A 23066-nucleotide genomic window follows, 5' to 3' on the forward strand; every position below is an offset into this window, starting at 1 on the left:
AAATACAAGGTCCACAAATGCTTGTTACATGAATATAGCAAATAATAAAATAATATAAACACAGACTTTGAAAGCCATTCTAAATTTTCTTTAGTATGTTGAAGATTTAAGTAACACATTGTTTAAAAAATTATAAACATATATCATATCAGAAATAATTTATTGCTTAAAAATTTTTCACTCTGCTGGTCTGGCTCATATCCTCATAGGTCTTATCGACCTTTTCTAGAAAATTCTTGAAAAACCTTATAAGCGTGGTTTTGAACTCTATATCCAGTTGCTTTTTGTCCTCCATTTCTTTCGTTTGTGATCTGCTTCCTTGTCTTGGCATTTTCGCAGCTTCCCTGAGTTGGTAGCCTTAAAAGTCTGTGTTCAGCTTGGATGGGGTGGAGTTTCAGGGTGGAGCCTACAGCCTTGGCTTCCGTCAGCCATGCCCTTTGAGGCTCCTGAGTCTCAGTATTCCTCAGGGTTCTTCAGTACTCATTGCAAGCACCTCTGAGAGAAAGATGCCCTTGAGTTTTGGCTGCTACCAAACAGTCTAGGCTCTCCCCCAAGGAGCCCGGAACTGGGGTTCAGTTTAGTTGGAAGTGGGGTTGGAAGTGGGGTTCAGAGCAGTCTGGAGCTTTTGTCTCCTTCCCGCTAGGGCAATCCAGCGGCACAGTCAACCACCCATTCTCTGAGCGCAATGTGTGCAACTCCGGGGCTCTACCTTTCGCCGCTCCCCCGAGATTCCACCTCACAGCCCAGGCTACCTCTGTAAGAGCCTGGGTCCCCAGGATCTAGCCCAGAACTGGGGTTCAGCGCTGTCGGGTCTGGGGTTCAGCACAGTCCGGAGCTTTTATCTCCTTCCTGCTAGGGAACTTCCTGCTAGAGCCTGAGCCAGGCACTCAGCCTCCCCCTCCTCTCCAGCTCCGTCCTCTCCGCGTGCGCAACGTGTCTCCGTACCTTATGCTTTTACAGCTCCTCTGATTTTCCTTCTGGTTTTCTCTTTCCTTCTCGTTATAGAATTTCTAGTCAGTCGACTTTCCTGTAGTTCTGGGTAATGTCCATTTTGTATTTTAGTTGTATTTTATTGAAATTGTTTTGTGAGGCTGCAGTTAGGTGTTACCTATGCCGCCACCTTGGATTCTCTCCCATATAAAAAGTTTTGAATAGAACTAGTTTATAAGTGCTAGATAATAAATACCTGCTGCTACTAATCACTATTGACATTATTTAAGGTTATATTTATTATCAAATCTGGTGAATTATTAGTAGCCTGTGACTGAGGAAGAAAAATATATTGTTTTTTAAAAAGTGTTTAATCACTGGTTCACAAACTTGGAGTGGATTAAAAATTTATTTATTTTTAATTCTGTTATTTTTATTCTGTTATTTTTAGGAGGATTAAAAATAACAGACCTCTCAGGGACATAGACTAAAACTTCCAAGTATGGACACTGGAGCTCTTAAAAGAGCTATTTACCTTGACACAGCTGGAAGATAAAATAGAAGATTTTCTTTCTTTAGGGAAACTCCCTATTTTTTGAGGGATACTCTAGAGACATAATTATTCATTTTCTCCTATTTTAAAACCATATTGTGAAAACAACATGCAAAAAGGGACATAAAACACAAAAGTAAATGTTAATAAACCTTTTTAAAGTAAATGTTTGTATGACTACATCCCAAATCAAGAAACAGAACCTAATCCCTTCCCCCAAAGCCTTACACATTCCCCTTTCCAATGCTGAGTTCTATGGTATTTTATTTCTTACATTTCTTTATAGCCACAATACCTATATATGCATGAGTAATAGAATTTTAGTGGTTTTGACTTTTATGTAAATGAAATACTACAGTATATATTCTGTTGTATCAGGCTTCTTTTATCCAATATATCTCATTGTATTTATCCATTTGACTACTGATGGTCTTTTGGGTTCTTTTGAAGTACTGGCTATGAAAATTCTTAAATTCGTACCCTATATATATGTGCAGGCATTCCTGAAGGGAACCTACCAAACAGTAGAACTGATGAGTATAAATTTGAAAAAACAAAGAATTCAAAGACATGAGGTTTATTTCAGGGCACTTTTTGACCATCATCACAAGGGAGAGGCCCTTAGAGGAGGGCATAATTTACCTCTACAAAGGAGTTCTCAGATCAAAGTTCCTCAGGCATCCAGCATTGATGCCTCTGCCCTCTCCTGGACAAACAATAGCAAGAGCAATCAAGAGCAATCGAAGGGAGAGTCAGGGTCCAAAGAAGGCTAAGTGATGGAAGGTCTCTATGTCCTCAAATCCTCCCCCTTTTACCCTTTAACTTTTCACTCAGAATACAAGTTAATCAAGTGACAGAGTTCAAAAATACATATGAAACAGATTTAGAGATGCACAATTTAACTAAGAAAGCATCATTAGCAGAACACAAAAGTCTCAACACATTAAGTTTCATGGTAAACCTTGAGTAACTAAAATTTGCAGGGAACATGGAATATGAAGTTCTCTTTAAATCTCATGTCTGAAACTCTAAAGGAAATACTGCTAGACCTTTTAAGCAAATTTTAATAAAGTTACTGGTTAATTGTAGCTTTTATATAGTGTATTTTTATACAGAAAATTTACTTCACAGTTCTGAAATTAAAGTCTGCTTAAATCTAATCTCTTTACCTGGGATTAAAAGCTTTTCTCCTAAAAAGAATAAAAAGAAAGACAGGGTGTTTTACCATAAAAGAAAACAAATAAAAATGTGCTTCAACTCAGTTTCCTCAAAATTACTTTATAATGGAGAGAGCCACTAACCACAGTTTCTTATGGATTCATACACATAAACAGAAAAAAATCTACCAATAAATTAAAAATAGACTTGCAGAATCCTACAGAAGCCAACTATTGCTTTTTTATTTTTAAAACGCAGGTGAATTTAGTAGAGAAACACAATAAATAATGAAAGCTAGGTATTTAACATTTGCTTTTTAAAAGACTGGAAACAAGAACATGAAATACAGATTTCATATTCAAGATCATAAATCAGCTCAAGATGCCTATCAATAAAAATAATAGTAAAAAAGTTTGTATGTGTTTGTCAAAAATAATCCAAAATTATTTCAGAAGTTCACTTGAGGAAGATTTTTGCCGAAATTGCATTGCTTGCCATAACTTATTATACACAACAATTTTTATAATAGCAGCTTGTCACAAAATAATGAAAATGTCCCATGACAACAAATCAAACTAGAGATAACCCTTACTATGTCAAGTCTGGCTATTTAAGGAATAAAACATATATAAAACCCTAATAAGCAAATAGACTGAATGGCGGAACATCCAAACAACCAGTTGCTATGACAAGCGCTAACCACCAGGGGGTACGCGCGGAACATGGTAAGACTCAGCAGCAGGCAGCAGAGTGCGGAACATGGCAGGCATCAGCTGCAGCGGGATGGTGGAGCAGGTGAATGGGGGCACCAGACCAAGGCGGGGCGCAGGTTGCTGTCATCTGGGTGAGCCTCTGGTGGTTACTGAAAATACTTTGCACTCATGCGCTACAGTCCCACTGGGTGCTTGCATCTGCTGCCTGCTGCCAGTGCCAGACTGGCCACTCGCACCCATTGCCGGCCCTGATTGCTCAGCGCTGTCAGCGGGTGCGTGATGCTTGCACCTGCTGCTGGTGCCAGAGCCACGGCTTATACCCATTGCCAGCATCAGCCCCACTCACACCAGCTGCTGGCACCTGGCACCGGTCCTGATTGCTTGGCACCGTCATCAGTGCAAGTGGCTGCTGCCGGCCCTAATCGCCTCTGAGAGCTTCTCCACCTCTCCCTGCTCCTGAGAGGTGATTAGGGCAGCAGCCGTAGCTCACACCCGCTGATGGAACCAGCCCCACTTGCACCCACTGCTGGTGCCAGTCCCAATCCTCCATGCCGTCAGCGCCTGTGAGCAGCGGCTGTGGGAGCGGGGCTGGTGGCAGATAAGGCAGACAAGGGACCAGGGGCCGTGGCAGGAGGGGCCAGAAGGGGGCACAATGGATGGGCCAAGACCTGCCCCTGTGCTCACTGCAGCCTTGTGGCCCACAGTTCCTTTCAAGGGCACCTAGTTTTAATATAAAACTGGTACTCTTATTAACCAAACTCTTGCTCCTGAAACTCAGGAACCAAACAGATTCATATAATGGGCTATATCCCTAGCTACCTGAACTTACAGTCCAAACTTTCACTATTTGCACTTAGAGACTGAGTGAATTCAAATGTGTAGAAATATTTTGTTCCCATTCTTTGGTTCATTCTTTGTCCACAAGAACAGGACTTTAATTCTTATCCACCACCAACCCCAAGCCACGTGTACCACATTTAGCATTTTACCATGCCGTTACATAGTCCCCGTAAACATATTATTGACTGATATTCCCATTGATGGGATTGCTGTAATTTACTCAACTTCTGCTCTGCCTCTGAATGTTTATTTGGTCCATTTTCTCTCTGTAAACCAATAAAAGTTGCCCAAGTTGTTTTTTTCTTTTTTTAAATACAAACTTTGTTCTGCATTATAACTACAGGTAATTATTTTACATATTTTATAATATTTCAAATTATTTTTGTAAATTGTAACTTAGTATTACATTTTTTGATAGTCCTCTGTTCTTATATCTTTGCATTCAAATATAAATCCAAAAGTCAAAATAAAAATAACATAAAAAAAATGGTCACATGTAATAAAACTAAGTATAAAATCCTTCTCCTAAAGGTTTATAGTTCATATTATATGTTCTACTCTAAGTTGGTTTCAGTGGGTACCAATTATTTTGTCCCAAATCCCTGTGCCAATTTCCTGTAAAAGTGAGATTTAGTTATCAAAAGATAAAAATATGCACTTATTTTTGCTTTATAAAACTTTAAAGGTGAAAGAAATATGTCATATTTATTAAATCATTTGCCTCAAAGTAACATTAAACTTATAATCAATATTATAGTCTCTAAATGGACAAAAACAGAAGCTCTTCTAAGACTATTAAATGAAATTCCTTAAAGCATCTCTAAAGAGTATAACATTTGACCTATTGAGTTAATGCCTGCTACAATTATCAGGAGTAACCGTTACAACCTCAAGTACTCTGAGATGGGGTGGGAGAGGAGCATACCACACATGCGTGCACACCCACAAAGTGAATTCATGAGCATAGAAACTTGAAAAAAATCACTCATTTCAAAAGCAAGAGTAAAGAGGAAGAAGAAATGCCTGACAAAGTGTGTGTCTGACAGGAAAAAGTATAGAAGTCATCAATGAATTTTACTATGCAGTGACCTTTGTCACTAACGAGATGAAGATACTACCTCAAGCTGTGACTGTTACAAATTTAAGTAGCCATGTAATTTTCAAGTAAGCTAGAATTCACAATATTTTTGTTCAGAATTCAGCAGAGGTATAAATCACCTCAAAAATCAACCTATCTATTTAAAAAAGTATATTAAAGGTAGCCCAAGGGGAGGTAGTTCATGTCAGACTAAAGGACAATCTGCTGCTACTCCTTCCCTAGAAAGCTCCTGCTACCCAAAGGTCATTTTCATACCCGAGTGCCCGAAGTAAATCATTGTTTTTAATCCACCATTTAAGAAATGTATTTAAGAACCTCAAAATCCAAATCTGTGACTTAAGCCCTAGTAAAACTGGTTAATATTACTATCTCTTAAGCTTAGGTGTAGACTTTCTATTTTCTTCCCCACTCAATAATTATTTTTAATTAACAAGTTTGAAACTTTATCTTTGTTTTTGTGGGCCATACGAAATGTTCATACAGAAACATTTTTCTCAAAAGAGAGAAACATAAACAGTATGAAGGGGTACACTGCTGTCTAAAGATGGTCCTTTGTGCACCACTACAATAACAAACATGTTGAGATCTTCATTCTCCCTCTCATTTTTCAATTTTAGCCCCTTACTTCATTAAAATCGATGTGAAAAATACTCTGTACTCACGCTGGCATTCTATGAATTGATGAATAAAAGTGCAGTCCCCGCCACTCTTTGAAAGCAAGTGCTCTAATAAAAAAAGAAACACCTTTAAGGATATAGTTTATTGCTGTTTTTGAAAACCAACAGCAAAGGTAGAAAAACTGAAATGTTTCAACATGGGTAATTCTGAATACCATTAATAAAAGTTTAATATTAACAGCAGACATATTTTTGGAGTTAAAGTGAAATGACTAAAAATTGTAGTTATATAATCATTATTTTATACCCCGAATGGTTAGCTTTTAAAGGTGCAACTTCTATTAAAAAAAAAAAACAACATAGAAAAATATTGCTTTAAAGACTTTGTAAGATTTTAAAAACATACTTTTCTCCATGAGAGCTTAATACATAATCTTAATTTCAAAATTTTACATTTGTTCTTACTGAATACATTTTCAAATGACTTTCTAACACCCTTTTTGAAACTATTCGTCTTAGTTAAGAGGAAAGGTATTTTAAGAATACCATAAAGTAATTCTTTAAAATTTTAAAGAAAATGATGTAATATTTTAATTTTTAAACTTTCATTTCAGTCTTCCTTTTTTAAAACATAATTTTCTTTTTAATCCTCACGTGAGGATATGTTTTTCATTGATTTTTAGAGACAGAGAGGGAGGGGGTATGTAACGGGGGAGGGGGAGAGCAGGGTGAGGGAGAGGGAGAAAAACACCAATCAGGTGCCTCCCAACTGGGGATTTAACCCAAAATGTAGTAATATGCCCTGACTGGGAATTGAACCACAACTTTTTTGGTATGGGACAACACTCCAACCATGTGAGCCACCAGACCAGGGCCAATCTTACCTTTTGAGCCTTTTAATCTATATTTCATATACTATCAAAGCACTATATTATTTCTGTTCAAATGATTAAAATAAATGCCTACACATTTGAAAATAGGAGCTTGGTAAATGGTTTTCCTTAGGTCAAACAGAATTTGTTTTTTGGTGTTTTTTTTCTTTGTTTCTTTTTAAAAATATATATATTTTATTGATTTTTTTACAGAGAGGAAGAGAGAGGGATAGAGAGTTAGAAACATCGATGAGAGAGAATCATCGATCAGCTGCCTCTTGCACCCCCCCCCCCCCCCACTGGGGATGTGCCCACAATCAAGGTACATGCCTCTGACCGGAATTGAACCTGGGACCTTTCAGTCCGCAAGTCGACACTCTATCCACTGAGACAAATCGGTTTCGGCTGTTTTTTGGTTTCTAATGAGTGCAGAGAATCAAAATCTAACACAGTAGTTTAGTAAAAGTTTTAGTTCTTTTATTACAATCTTTACTTTGATTCAAATAGTTACTTTCTAGATCTGGATAACATCTTTCAATTACATATTTGAATCTTTGAGAAGTTCAAGTGTTAAAAATATACTCCAACATGATGATTATCTGGAAGGTGTGAAAGCACTAGACCGGTCTAAGAGGAAAATGAGTTAGTACCATTCTGTAAAATTCCTTTTTTCTCTTCTCCTCCTTCTTCCTCACCCTCATCTCAACTCTGCTTGAGAGACAGGAAACTCCTCCCCTCATCACTCATCAGCCCCCTTGACTTCCTTACTGACAGCCGTCTTCAGTCTCAAACTCAAATCTACCCTTGTCCTTTATCTAGTTACATGTGTGCAGAGCCTCCAGTCTATAATCACCATCAGTACAAGACAAAAACATAGGAAGAAAGACTGAAAATGTTTTAGAGACTAATGCCTTACATATCTAGAACAAAGATACAATATAGTACCAAAAAAGAAAAATACTAACTGCAATTGAAATTTGAAATTTAAAAAATGTTTAATAAATAGCATCCGCCAATTGGAGCCAAAAAATACAAAACAGGATCCCTCAATTCAATAGTAATTACCAAGATAAAAAAAAAAAAAAAAGATGTTTTACATAAATCTTATCTGAGCTATAACATTTTTTAAACTTAAATTATACAAACATCACTGCTAAATATGAAAACTCATTTGAAACCAAATTTTAACCCTAACTAAAAGACTTCTTAAAACTTATTTGAAACCAAATTTCAAACTAACATCACAGGACGTTAGATGACATTTATTAATGCAGGACATCCCACCATTAGTCATCAATCCAAAAATCACCCTTTTATCTACTCGGATTTTAATATCAGGATTCTACATGAAAATGTTTACTACACCAGTTTAGAAATACAAGGTTAATATGAAAAGGTAAATATACATATGACTTCCACAAAGCCATCTCCTCAGATACACTAGCGAAGTGTCTTTCAGATAATATATGTAAAGGATTGTATCATGACACTTTTAATACCCTATTATTTGAATTCTGGCCCTTGGGAACTTACTTTGCCAAAACTTTAAAAGATGTTAGTGATAATCCAAAAGGAGTGTGGTGTGTCTATGACACTAAATAGGGTTGTAGAGATATAAAGAAAAGGACAGATACAGAAACATAATAGAGACCCACGATACTTAAAATGCATTTTATTTATACATATGAATTTCCTATGGATTTTTATTTGTTATACCTGTGTTGTCCAATATAGTAGCCATTAGTTACTTGTGGCTACTGAGCCCTTAAAAAGTGAGATGTGCTGTAAGTGTAAAATAAATATAGACTGATTTAAAAAATTTATTGAAGAAGAAAAAAAGAATGTGAAATACTTCATTTATAATCTTTTAATATTAACTACATATTAAAGCAACATTTTGGATACAGTGAGTTATTTAACTCTATTATTAAAATATGTTATGAAATTTTACCTGTTTCTTTTTATATTTTCAATGTAGTGACCAAAAAATTTTATAAATTATGTATGTGGCTTTCTTTTTCTGCAAAAATTTAGAGAAAGCTAGCAATAGTAAAGCCCTGTTACAAGCCTTAAAGACATTGAAGTTATTAAGGTCCGTGAAAATAGCTATAAGAAAAAAAATGTATTAGACAGTGTTTTTCTAAACCCTCTAAAATATATTCAAATTATGCTTATTAGAAAAATATATTTAAAATTTATAGTACAAATCTGTACTTATAGCAGCTATTTAGATTTAATTTCAAAAATGGAGTTTACAGGAGAAGTTTTAATCTTAACCTCTCATTTTTGAAATATTCTCTTCTATATTTAGCTGTTTTTCTATTATTTATAGAATAATTTTAGTTAAAATCATGTCTGATCGCCCATTATGGCTATGGACTTTGGTAACACTGGAATACTTGATAACTGACTTGTTATTTTATCACAAATAATTCAGAATAGATTCATCTTATTCCAAAATCCACTCTGTAACTAAATCTGATGTAATGAAGTTTTTGTGCAAATCCAGATAGTTACTACTCTGTTTTTTTAAAGATATTCCATTAGTTACTCTCACACTACTCAATTTATCACCATTCAAAAAACAAACACACCAGCAGGGAAAAATAGCAATAGCAAGGAATACCTTAAAGCAGGGGTCTTCAAACTACGGCCCGCGGGCCACATGCGGCCCGCAGAGGAGTCTGATCCGGCCCGCCAGGTTTTTTGGGCAGTGAGCGCAGCCGAGGTGTTACAGTAGGAATTAGTAGTTCATATAGTCCGGCCCTCCAGCTCTCTGAGGGACCGTGATCTGGCCCCCACTTTAAAAACTTTGAGGACCCCTGCCTTAAAGTATCCCAAATATCTTATTCAGTCTTAAATCAAGGAGTTATCTACAAGTATTCTCATATACATCAATTGGAACTGGCAAAAAAATTTAAGCAGTAATTTGACAACTCTAAATAGTATAAAGATGGTTCAGAATATATTCAAGGAATCTCTTAACTAAAGAAACAGAATGTTCTTAGCTTGAGTTAACACTAATATATTAAATAAATGCATGCTAAATCAAAAGGGTGATGTATTTGAAAAAAATGCACATGCCAGAAAGATAATAAAAAGGCAAACAATAACAGGAAACAAAATCATTTAAGGATGACAAGCTTTTAGACGATGATACTTAAGTCATTTTACGTTTGTTTGCTTAATATACTTAAGAGACAGAAAAAAAGTACAATGAATAAAACTACACCTTTAAAAATTCTCAAATTGGAACTCAATCAAATTGGAATTTTAAAATGTCAATATATTTTATAAAACATATATAGAACAGTCAAATAACAATAATTAGTGAAACTTTTTAAAAATTGTTTCAAAATTCATTACATATTCAATATTAGGTCTTGACCTTGCAGTTTACAGAAACATGATTACCTGAGCCTATTTTGCCAATACTTAATTAAAAAATAAAATAAAAACAAAATAAACAAAAAAAAGGTGCCTTCTAACTTTATCAGAGTTTGGTTGCTGTCCCAGAATTAGAAAGATATCCCCTCATACAAGAAAATAATATTTAAGAAGTTCTGGGTATTAACCTTGATAGCTTCCACTAATATCTATATAAACACTGAGCTGAGAAGCACATGGATTTGCAAACACAGAAAACAGTTTTATTCATTCTGTATTCCAAGCATCTAATGCAGAATCTGGCACTTATTTGGTACTCAAAGTTAGATAGATGCAGAAGGGAGGAGTATGTTGGTATATTGATGAATGAAGGAATTTAGAAGCCTGGGAAAACCAATAGTGACTACAGATTTTTGGCAAGAGATTACCCAAACTATCCAGAAAGAAGAATCAGAGTATCAAGAACTAATAAAGGATTTTTCAGATGGCAGAAATGACTGGCCCTGATTTCTCTGATCTATGAAATAAATGAATAAAACAAAAGCAATTTCTACAACATGTTCAAGGGCTCATAGGCTGTTAAGTAAACTCTTGGCTGAGGCACAAATATTAAAAATGGGAACTGCCCCAGCCTGTGAGGCTCAGTAGTTGAGCATCATCCTATGAACCAGGAGGTCAGGGTTAGATTCCTGGTCAGGGCACATAACCAGGTTTCAGGCTCAATCCCCAGTAGGGGGCATGCAGGAGGCAGCTGATAGATGATTCTCTCATTGCTGGTGTTTCTATCTCTCTCTCCCTCGCTCTTGCTCTCTGAAATCAATAAAAAAAAAATTAAAAAAAAAAATAAAAAATATATATATATATATATATATATATTTTTTTTTTTTTTTTAAAGGGAGAAGGGGAAATTATCCCCAGGAAGCTGTATTTGATAAAAGAAAATAATAGTATAGTTCTTTGAAAAATATAGTGGGAGGAAAGTCATATTATTTGAATAATCAGAATTTCCATATAACAAAGGATACCCAACCATAGATTATAGCATTAAGAATTACAAACAAAGGAATTGAATGGTCTATGAATAGCATGCTTTTCATTCCAAACAATTAAAACCTTAAAAACCTGACCTCTCTATCCTGCTTAAGTAAAAGGATATCATGAAAGAAAAATATTTAAGTTTTTTTACACTACCTTTTCCTGTGCTTCCATTTATTTTAGGTAAGAAGTCATCAACTTGTATCCCTAGGATTAAGACAGTGTATCATTGCCTGATCAAAGAAATGATTACTTTAAAACTGGTCTCTCGTGTAACCATGTCATTTTGTATTCCTACTAACACTTTACATTAATTTTACAAGAAGTGTCCAACTTGCCATCAACTCAGAGAAAAGACTGTTTAGTAGTCTTCCAATAAACCTCAAAAAAATAAAGAAAGAATAAAAATAAAAAGAATCCAGCTGGTCCTGTATTTTTCTCATTTAAATATCTCTAAGTGGAATATCTCAGATGCAAAAATTTCATTCATCTCAAAGGATTAAACAATGGTGCCCACTGGTGGCAATCAAGCATATTTTTAAAAGAAATTTCATAAGAGTGTAGAAACTTTATAATTAATATGTAAAATATAACTCTTAAAGAAAGTAAGTACCCAGTGTGAAATAGTAAACATCAAAAGTTTAATGATAAAATTCAGCTTTATTAAGAAATTTGATGACACCTACCTAAGCTGCTGTATTCTTTAAGAGTTTTCTCCTGAAGATGTTCTAACCGTACTGTAAATAAAAGTCCAAGAAAAAGATATTTCACAGATAAAAAGAAAAAATCAAATTAACTCTATTTCTGGATGAGCTAATTTACCTTGTAAAGCTGTTAGCCTTTCATTGGTGAAGTCATTATCAGCTTGCAAAGCTTCTATTTTTGCCTGGAGCTCTTGTTCTTTTTCTTCCATTTCATCTATTTTATGTTGTAATTCTTTTTTCTCAGCTTGTCCTTTCTGTTGGATTTCTTCTTGTTTCCCCTCTGCTATCTGTTGAGAAAGAAATAGACAATTCAGTTATTTAATAAAACCTAACCTTGTTTTAAGAAACCTAAAGCAGAACTGCTTTTATTTACAAAACTTCTAAGGAGAATATTCAATATTATAGAACACTCGAGGACTGGTTCACGGGTTCCTGCATGGTTGGGACCAGCTAGTCCACCCCCATAGGGGCCAATGGAGTGAGGCTGGCAGGTGGGGTGGGGCCGCTGGTGGTTGGTGGGCTGGCCCCGTCCCCTGGTCGAACTCCCGGTAAAACTCCTGGTCGAGGGGACAATTTGTATATTAGCCTTTTATTATATAGAATATTTATAAATAGCAATAGGATGTCAAAAATGATCTGCATTGGGGTCATGCCTCTATATAACCTAGGAGAAAAAAACTTGTAGCAAGCAGACTCAATATACAAAAATAAAGTGGTCAAAATGAAAAACAGACTTTTAAAAAGGGAAATATCAATAATAAGGTTTTCCCATGAAATTACTATTGTTGCAATTAGTTTATAAGTTCTAAAATAAAACTTATTCTAAAATTTTAAACAAAATTATGTTTATCTACAGTAATGATGGTTACAAGCACTTTTCAAAACAACCTCCTTTTAACAGGGCCAACAAGAGGTTTGCTCTCGCCTTTCCTAACAAATGTTATCTCTTCTAGCCACTCAATCCATGGTTTGAATTACATGAAGATGGGTCTTCACAAGCTCAGTTATAACATTATAAAGGACAAACTTGCCGTTACTTATGATCTGGTCTGTCCTTATCCTATATGTCCTATAGCTACAGAGAGCCGAAGCAGAAGCAGAGTCAAAGGCACCCCTAGGAAGCTACAGGGTTCAAGCAGATCACTCCAAGGTTCTCTCTGGGCTTGTTCAACACTAACAGCAGGGCCCTGCCTTTAGGACTGCCTAAAGATAAAATTTTTTAAAAGTTTTAGTACCTTGGGTTTTGCTGTCTATTGTAAAGTACTGACTATTTCCATTAAGAAGAACTATGTCAACTTTTATAGACTTTCAATTATCTATGGCAATGGGGTTTGGGCTAAATCTATACTAATAAAAGCCTAGATGGCCCTCACACCCTCCCGAGATGCCCTCACGCTGCCACAAGATGGCCACCTCCACGTCGTCACAAGATGATTGCCCCACAAGATGGCCAGCAGGGAAGGGTAGTTGGGGGCTATCGGAGGGCAGGGGAGAGCAGTTGGGGACAATCAGGCTGGCAGGGGAGTAGTTGGGTGTCAATCAGGCCAGCAGGGGAACAGTTAGAGACGATCAGGCTGGCTGGCAGACGAGTGGTTAGGAGCCAGCGGTCCTGGATTGTGAGAGGAATGTCCCAGATTGGAGAGGACGCAGGCTGGGCTGAAGGACCCCCCACCCCCCAAGTGCATGAATTTCATGTACTGGGCCTCTAGTGGAATATAAGTACCTTATTTTTACTATAAATTTCAACCATTACCAAATTTTACATCAGCAACTGTTCCGCAATACCTAAATTTATAAACTAGCCACTGTGCTAGGGCCAATAACTTAATATACTTTTAGGTTGAGTAAACACGTACCTTCAGTTTATCAGATAAATCTTTAATCTCATTAACTGCTCCATTATACTTATTGGCTAATTCTCTTAATTCTTCCTGAGTCCGTTCATTCATTTCTTTCAGGTGAGTACATTCATCTTCAGTATTACTCAGACTTCGCTGCAATTCAAGTTTACAGGCAATTGATTTAGGATTAATCCACATTCTAAAGTCCATTTATAAAAAGTATAACTCTGTGGGCTGTTCTAAATCAACATCTGCCCTGAACTTTATGTAAATAACAAGGATTTCAATTTACTCCAGTTGCATGCTAAAACAGAAAATACAACTAAGAATTTAAAAAACACACAAAACAGGGACACTTTTAAAAGACCATTGAGTAGGACATTTATTTAGCCTTGAAAACATTTTAAGCCTCTCAATTCCTGAAAGCAAGTTCAATAATATGCAGCAATCAATTTAATAAGGAAGTTATAAAAAAGAGCTAGGAACTTTCTTTCTTTACATGTCAAGTTAATGACATGACAATAAATCAGTCACTATGGGATAGAGCTATTATAGAAACTATCCCTATATGGAGTTTTGTATACTATTTAGTTTATAATGGGTATTTTAATCAAATCCAGAAACAGATAACTTCTGTGGTAATTTTACATTGGTTCAAAGGAATGACCTGTGTTATCAATAAGATCATTTTAAAGCTATGAGAATCACGTTTGTTAAAAAGACTTAAGAAGGACCTTAGAGATAATTTCTCCTTTGAATCTTTAAAGTTAAGACAGTTTGTTTTACTCTCTAGTCTGGAGGATGGGTAAAGTAAAAACATTTGGTGTAAATTCTCTGCTTTATACTTGATTTCCTCAACTGGAAGAAAAGCAAAGTAAGGTGACAGGAGATAATTCCCTGGCACATATTCTGGTCCATTGTATGCAAGGTGAATACTAAGTAGAGTGTAAATAGTAAGATGCCCTGGGCAAATAGTAAGATGCCCTGCTTAGGCTTTTATTTCCTCAATCACTAACTAGGGACCATAATCACGAGAACTCACATAACTTTATTGGTCATGTTGAGAATTCATGACAATGAGAATAGCACACTGCTCCCTACCACGTGATGGACAGGAAATATCTGCTAGCTAAATAATACTATCCAAGTTTAAAATGTCCTGAAATATTAGCCATTTTATGCTAAAATTTAAAAATCATATTACTATTTAATATTTATTAAATTGAAATACCTCAACTTCTGAAAGTTTTCTAACCACTTCAATTTTCTCCTGCAGAACCCGCCTCAGAGACTCTTTGGCTGTCATCTCATAGTTGTGTTTATCTTCTTGTAATGCTATGAGTTCTTTCCGTAAACTATCTTCTGTTTGATTCTAGGATTAAAAGATATTTATAATTATAACCAAGTTATTTTTTGAAAGTTTTACCACTTAAAAAAATAATACATTATGATGCTCTTTGAATTCTATGTGAAGATACAGTAAAACCTTGATATAACGGACTAATTTGGGTGAGGGGGTGTTGTCAAAGCGTAAAGCCTGTAATATAATAAAGGTTTCCCGAATGCATTACATTAAATTTGACAAATTTGCCCAACTGGTGTGGTTCAGTGGCTGAGCATCAACCTAGGAACTAGATCATGGTTTGATTCCTGGTCAGGGTGCATGCCTGGGTTGCAGGCTCAATCCCCAGTAGGGGGCTGCAGAAGGCAGCCAATCAATGATTCTCTCTCATCAATGATGTTTCTATCTCTCTCTCTCTCCCTTCCTCTCTAAAATCAATTAAAAAATATTTTTTAAAAATTAACAAGTTAGTCTACATGTTTTTATTTATGTAGATATGTTTATGTAATTAAAATTAAGTATGTATGAAAAATTTAATTTCACAGAAAAGTTTTCTATGTGTTACTGTAATTTTAAATTTATACTGAATAGGTCTAATAAACATGTGCATTCACCAATCACTATGAGTAAACAAATACACATGGCTGGGGCGTGGCTTAGCTAGTAGGAGTTAAAGCTGCTGCAAAGTCCAGCCAGTGTGGCTCAGTGGTTGAGCGTCAACCCATGAACCAGGAGGTTATGGTTTGATTTCTTATCAGGGCACATGACTGGGTTACAGGATCAATCCCCAGTAGGGGGCGAGGAATGCAGGAAGCAACGAATCAATGATTCTCTCTCATCACTAATGTTTCTATCCTTGTCTCCCTCTCCCTTCTTCTCTCTGAAATCAATCAAAAACAAAAAAGAACTGAAAAACTGTTGCAGAAAGTCAGGCTCTGAGGAAACAGAACCAATTACTGCAAGCAAGGCAAATTGATCCCATGCTAAAATTGTTTACAAGTGGTGACTTTTGGGTTTAAATATGTGGCCCAGAATTGTAGATATGTAACACTTACTTATTTGCTAAAATTTGTTAAAAATAATAGTGAATTAATAAAATTAAAAAAAAACACCATTAATTTAATTATAAGCAAATCCTGGTTAAAAACATTTTAAAATTAACAGGGTGTTAATTTTCACCTATGACATATGGATCAGAAATTCTGTCCATTAAATCTGAAACCCATTAAATCAAGGCCCACAAAATCAAGGGTTTATCGTACCTTCAAACACAGATGGTGTTGGCCCTGTAATTAAATGAAGTTGTATTTAAAAGGTGCATTAGTGCTCTAGCCAAATTACTCATTAGGTGAGAGTGTTGTTCTGATACGCCATGGCTGCAGCTTCGATCTCTAGTCAAGTCACATACAAGAATCAAACAATGAATGCATAAATAAGTGGAACAACAAATCAATGTCTCTTTCTCTCCCACTCTCTCTCTCTCTCCCTCTCTCCCACCCTCCTTCTTCTTTTCTCTCTAAAATCAATAAAATCAACCAATCAATAAAAGTTTCATTAGTAAATTATTCTTCACAAATATATTAATTCATACTTCCAACAGAAAAAAAAAAACAAAGACAATTGAGAATTTCTCTCAATTATACAAAATGAATTATCTCTGCTATTTTTCATATTCTCTGTAAGCCACAATATTTACATTTAAGGGCAAAAATAATCTATCACCTTCAAAGGGCCCAAGTATTTTAAAACAATGGTTAAACCAAAGGAATAAGAACACAATAGGGGAAAACTGATTTTAAGTCTGAGGCAGGAATGTACAAGATGAGCCTGGAATGTCTTGTCTGATATGAAAGCAGGAAGCTATTAGACAGAGTCTGCTAGGGTTCTATCAAAAGGACTCAGGTGCCAACATGAAGAAGTCCTCATGGATCAAAGATGGGGTAATTTGTGCATCAATAAGGAAAACAAACACTATAAGATGAAATCCACCAAATATATATAAATCTAAGTGAGGGGATAAAACGGTTCATGGTCATTCTTTGGTGGAGGAGAAGGAACCAATTCATTATCTTGACATCTAGTAAATAAAGGGAGAAACTCATTTACCCTGCTTTTTCCTAAAGAAAATGTACTTCAGGCTAACCAAGTAAATGAAGGGATGATAAAATTACATCATCATTTTTATATCCCTGAATAAAATAATAGATCTAGGCAAGGATCATCAATGACTGCTAATACCCCAAAAAGAAAGACAAATAGACATTATGTTACCCCTTGGTAAAAGTACACAATACCACTCATAAAGTGTATTGGCAAAGTAAGAACACACACACACATAAAAAAAAAAACCTGAACATAAATCAAATCAAATCCTTAGATCAAATTACCAATTTATGACGTGGGATGGGGAGTTAGAATGTTTTTGTTTGTTTTCATATATTTTTATTAATTTCAAAGAGAAAAGAGACGGGGAGAGAGAGAGAAACATTAATGATGAGAGAGTATCGGCTTGCCTCCTGCATGCCCTGCACTGTGGATGAAGCCTGCAACCCGGCATGTGCCCTCACCGGAATCGAATCTGTGACCTTCTGGTTCATAGGTCGATGCTCAACCACTGAGTCACACCAGCTGAGCTAAAAGAATGTTTAGATAACAATCCAGAATGAGAGAAATCATATAGGACAAATGACCCAGATTCTCCAACAAATATCAACTGTGAAAAAAGATAAAGAGCTGTACATGGGTATTCACTATACAATTCTTTCTACATACATGTATGTTTGAAATTTCTCATAATTAGAAAGGATTTAAGAGAACAGTGAAAATGTATAATTGTTTTTAGCATGTACTAAAAAGACAAAAAACTGAAGCTACATAAAAGTACGCATTTTTCTTTATGTACTTGAGATTAATACTTACTTTGGAGCATGCCTGTAATTGGTTTCCCATAACTTCTAACCGTGATAAGAGTCTATCTTCATCTATTAAAGCCTAATGAAGAAAAATCAAATACAAATAAAATCCCAGAGCAATTTAAAAAATAACCTATTAAAAAGGCTACATTTGTGGACAAAAATGAAAATCATAAAACTGACCAATATCCAGTGTAAAATGCTAAGTTTTCATTATTTGTTCATTAGAAAAAAACTTTGCTTTTGCTTGCTACAAAATTTTAGTTTTAGTTTAATCAACATCTAAGGGACATTAAACTTAAATGCTTCTTGTAAATAAAGGCAACTGAAATACCTGCCAGCTGGTGTCGGAAGCCTCTTGGGTGATGGCTAGGAGCCGCTGGAGCGTGGCTAGCTTCTGCTCCAACATCTGTTCCCGGTGTAAGGCCTCCTGATACCACAAAGCACAAGAGATTCTAATAAACTCACCTTGATTCCTTAGAGAGTAACAAATTTTCAGCACATTCTGAAAATACTCTCAGATTACATTCCACTTTATATCTTACTTTCAAACTTGATAAATCTACTTTGTAAAATGTATACAAGTCACGTCATTTTAGCCTCATTTGTTTGGCTGCAAGTACTACCGTTAGGTGTGCTCTAGCAGCAACTTCCCTTTTAACAGAACACAAGTCGCCTTGTTTTTTGTTTTTGTTTTAACTCATAATTCACAAGAGTTAAAAAACACACAGAAAAACAAAAACCCAGTAGAATAATCCAACAAATGTTTTAACCTCAAATTTTATAAATATCAATCAATCCACTCTGGCCAGTCTGGCTCAGTTGGTTGGGTGTCATCCAGGGCACCAAAAGATTGCCAGTTCAATACCAGGTCATGGCTTGATCCCCAGTAGGGGGCGTGCAGGAGGCAACTGAACAATGCTGCCCTCTCCCATTGATATTCTTCTCCCTCTAAAAATCAACAAAAATTGATTTTTAAAATCAATCAATTCAATCTTGTCAATATCATAACAAACTAATCAAATTTACTGAAAACTAAGTCAAAACAATCTTGTCAAATAGCTTTTTTTTAAAAAAAAAATGCTTGTATGGATTTTTAGAGAGAGGAAAGGAGTTAGAAACATCAATGAGAGAGAAACAGTAATTGGCTGCCTCCTGCATGCCCCCTTCTGGGAATCAAGCCTGCAACCTGGGCATGTTCTCTAATGGGGAATTGAGCAGCAAATTCTTGGTGCATGGGACTATGCTCATCCAACTGAGCCACACAAGCTGGGAGCAAATATATCTTAATGGCTTAGCTGCATGGGTATGACAGCTAAAATAAAAATATCTTTTAATTTTTCCTGTTTAAAATGTTATATACATATACATATAAATATAAATATATATATGCATTATTTAAAACACACACACACACACACACACACACACACACACACACACATTAGAAATTGCTTCATTCCCAAAGCCTATTGCATTTTCAGGTATCCTGATTATCTCTGTGACTATATACGACTTTGCAATTAAATATGCCAAAAATAAGTAAGAATCCAAGTACTATTTGAATGTAATTAAGGAGTCAAGGAGTTACATAACTACTTGGCAGCTGCAAAGAAACATTTTTACAGAGAAAGACATTGGCAAGTAAAGCCTGATCTCTAGGTCACGTATTAATATTCGATAGCTATTAAGAGGGTCTCCTTCATGGAAGTCAAGGTGAAAATGCTCACACAGTTGTGGTTTTGGCACATCTTTAAACTTCATTTCTTCTATTTCTGTCATTACCTGAAGAACACTTACCACCCTAATGCCTCTGAGCCACCTCAACAGAGAAGCATATGCTTCAAATACAGTACTTGAGGTTTAAAGCATGCACTTATTGCTCTCCACATCCTTGATAAATAATGGTTAGGAAAAATCTGGTCTGATTGGAGTTAGAGGTACCGGTTTTTAATATGACTCTAAGAGTATAGATTAAAGAACCTAATAAAAGCCATCCTGCCCACATTAAAACACAGCTAACACTTACAAAAGACTAGTTGCCAAGTTTATTTTAAACTTCTAAAACATTCCTAATATTCAGGAAATTACTAGTACACTCAAGCTGCAAATTTTACTTAAAAAAAACAACCACCAAACAATCACTACTTCCACTAGATGATGTAATTACACTTTTTTTTTACTCAACCCAACTTAAAACTTCATAACTCCATGAACCACATCCTAGCAGCATTCTAATACTTTCAGGAATAGGCTTTTGGTTCTAAGGGATGAATTGCATCTATCCTAGTTTTCATTCAAAAGATTTACAACTTACATTAGAACTTTACCAATTCAAAAAGATGTACCGTATACAGAAATGACAGTGCAGTATAATTTTCTCTCAGAGAATTAATAAAAGACCATTACTCCTACTATGAGTATTTAAAAAACTGGTAAGAAATAGAATACTCAAGTGATTGGATTCATCATCCATGATGACTAGTAACAATAGTGAATAGCCTTGGGAAGTCATTTTACCTATACGAGCCCAATTTCTTATATCAAAAATGACATTTGGACTAAATTAATCCCAAAGTTTACTTCCATCTCTCTATATGAGTGATCTAGGTCAATTATTGTGAATTCTTACTGTATTGTAAATAACTACTAACATTTATGGAATACTAACATAATACTTACTGTATTGTAAACAACTACTAACATTTATTTCATGTGCCAGGCACTGTTTTAAGTGCTTTAGATATATTAATTCATTTATTCTTCACAATCCTTTGAGGTAAGTGCTATTACTATACCTATATCACAGATGAGGAAAATGGTGCACAAAAGGGTTAGTACCTACAACAGGTCAGGAGGTAAAGCCACAGATCAAGTCCAGGGAATTCTGGTTAGAGTCTATGCTCTTAAATATTCGACTAAACTGCAAGTGTGTAAGGCTGCTTTTCTATGCACCATTACATTATCCCCAGGGGAAGATAAGATCTGATTAATACATTGATAATTTTATTTTCAAAGATGTGTACATTCTTAACTGAGGTAGAACTGTTCTAATTGATTCCTATAAAACAATGTAGGGACCCATGATCACTGGTTTAATCCTATTGCTTTAAACAAAAGGCAACTGAAGAATTACACTGTATAATGACTCACCCAAGGTCACAGAACTCTCTGGGTAGCTGAGCCAAGATAAAAACCTCAATCTCTAAATTCTGGATCCAGGGTTTTCCTTAACCATGCTCCCTCACCAGAATAAGAATCATAATCCAGCCCAAATCTACCAAAACCAGAAAGAAACTAGTATTTGTTTCCTTTTTAGAGAATTGTATGTCTCTTTTAGTATGGTATTAACTTCCATTGCAAGTATCTGCCCCATGAAGAAACTTTTATAGAGCCAGCAGCACAGCACAGTCCTTAAGAGTAGAGACTCTGAGATTTGACTATGTGGGTTCAAATTCCAACTCTAACACATACTAGGTGTGTAATGTATTTAACTTTCCTGTCCCTCAGTTACTCCGTCTATAAAAATGGGAATAAAATACATACAGTACCTTATAGGATTGCTGTGAGGATTAAATGAATTAGGTGAATTATTGTGAATTGCTAGAGTGTGGCATGTTAAGTACTATATAATTATTTGCTATTAATATATTAAGCAACCATCTCTTCAGGTTTACTTTTACTTAAAAGTCATCTATAGGTAAAGATCTTTTTCTGACACATCCTCATATTGCAGAAAAAAACTTCTCTTGCAAACAGAACCTTATCTTCTCTAGACTTAACAATCCTATTTTTTATCCTTTCTTCTTAAGACCTATTTGTAATCCTTTTTTACTATAAAAAGGTATTTATTTAGTAAATATATATCTAACCCAATATTTCTTTAGCCTATATTTGTGAACTAACAAAATCAAACCTAAGTTGTTTAATTTTATTTTTAAAGACTAAAAATTCTTAAGATTTATTTTTACCTGTAGATACTGAGAAAGCTGGAATAGTTCCTGAGAGTACATACTTGGAGTGTTAGCAGCAACCTAGAAACAAAATGATAGTATAAACAGTCACACAAAGTATTTATGAAATACTTTAAAGCCAAACCAAATCCTAAAAGTGCCCATTCACTGAAATAATGCAAAATAAAGTATTTTTCAAATTAACCAGCTCCTTTCGTTTTCAAAATATTTCTACCCTATGTCTTAAATTTATAAATAGTATTTATTATGCTGACCAGTTTGAGATTTATAAGAAGGCGATAGAACAAGTCCTTCTCATGAAAATATTCCTTATAAACCAAATCACAAACTTATAGCTACAGAGCCTTTTCTTAATTCAGAAATAATACCACCTAAATCAATAGATCTATCTACATTTCCCTCCCCTTTCAAATAGTTCTTTAATATGTCAACAATTCATTTAGAAGTAGCCATCTTCAAAATGGTATTGTATGGGGGGTACAGGGAGAAGGACATGAAAAGTAACACTATATCCAAAGGCCAGAGCCAATGAAAATAGTTTTCTCTCCCCTCTCCCCCCCTTAAACTACAGTTAGGTTTTAAGAAGAAAAAGATGGGAAATTATGGTGTTTAAACATTACAAGTAACAGTCAAATGCTTAGAACTCAAGAGTATAAGAAAAGCTGCCATAATGTGTTTCTTCCAGGTGTGGAATACAAAACCATGGCATTATTCCAAACAACAACAAACAAAAGACAGGCACTAATAGGTTGCTGAGACATTTACCCACACTCTCAACACTACCAAGCCTTATATCTTAACTTATTCATGATCACATTATTACCAAGTTATTAATGATCATTAATAGAATCATTCTTGATTAGACTCATATTTATTAATATGCTAATGAGAAGACAGAGTGGCGGCATTATTTTTTAAAATTAGTCCTAAATCAGCAAGGCCATCATTTACTTCTGAAATAATTCTTGGTATTCCTGAAGTTGGTGACTAACCACTTTTACTTCTAAAAAAGGAATCTAACAGAGCACTTTTGTTTCAAACAGGCTTTCATTCTTTATCCATTTGGAAGAAAAAAATGTGAAATATTTT

The 23066-nt window shown here is 35.2% G+C and overlaps 1 protein-coding gene across 43 annotated transcripts in view; it reads right to left on the reverse strand.

The window, feature by feature from the left end:
- The window catches only part of SLMAP (sarcolemma associated protein), a 129207-nt gene that overhangs the window by 37131 nt on the left and 69010 nt on the right, over positions 1-23066 (reverse strand). For 8 of the 43 annotated variants that reach the window (XM_084903035.1, XM_084903013.1, XM_084903016.1 and 5 more), the window contains 7 exons: positions 21975-22037; positions 18338-18433; positions 18011-18082; positions 14981-15121; positions 13765-13902; positions 12027-12195; positions 5956-6018 (listed from right to left, as the gene is read on the reverse strand). In XM_084903035.1, coding sequence (XP_084759161.1) covers positions 5956-6018; positions 12027-12195; positions 13765-13902; positions 14981-15121; positions 18011-18082; positions 18338-18433; positions 21975-22037 — 742 coding nt within the window. Of the gene's footprint in view, positions 1-5955; positions 6019-11360; positions 11412-11890; positions 11942-12026; positions 12196-13764; positions 13903-14980; positions 15122-18010; positions 18083-18337; positions 18434-21974; positions 22038-23066 lie in introns of those variants that run through there. The other 35 variants (XM_084903023.1, XM_084903020.1, XM_084903042.1 and 32 more) reach the window with 7 other exon arrangements.

This window comes from Pipistrellus hanaki (genome assembly GCF_964339955.1).
Source record: "Pipistrellus hanaki genome assembly, chromosome: 13".
NCBI classification, from domain to species: domain Eukaryota; kingdom Metazoa; phylum Chordata; class Mammalia; order Chiroptera; family Vespertilionidae; genus Pipistrellus; species Pipistrellus hanaki.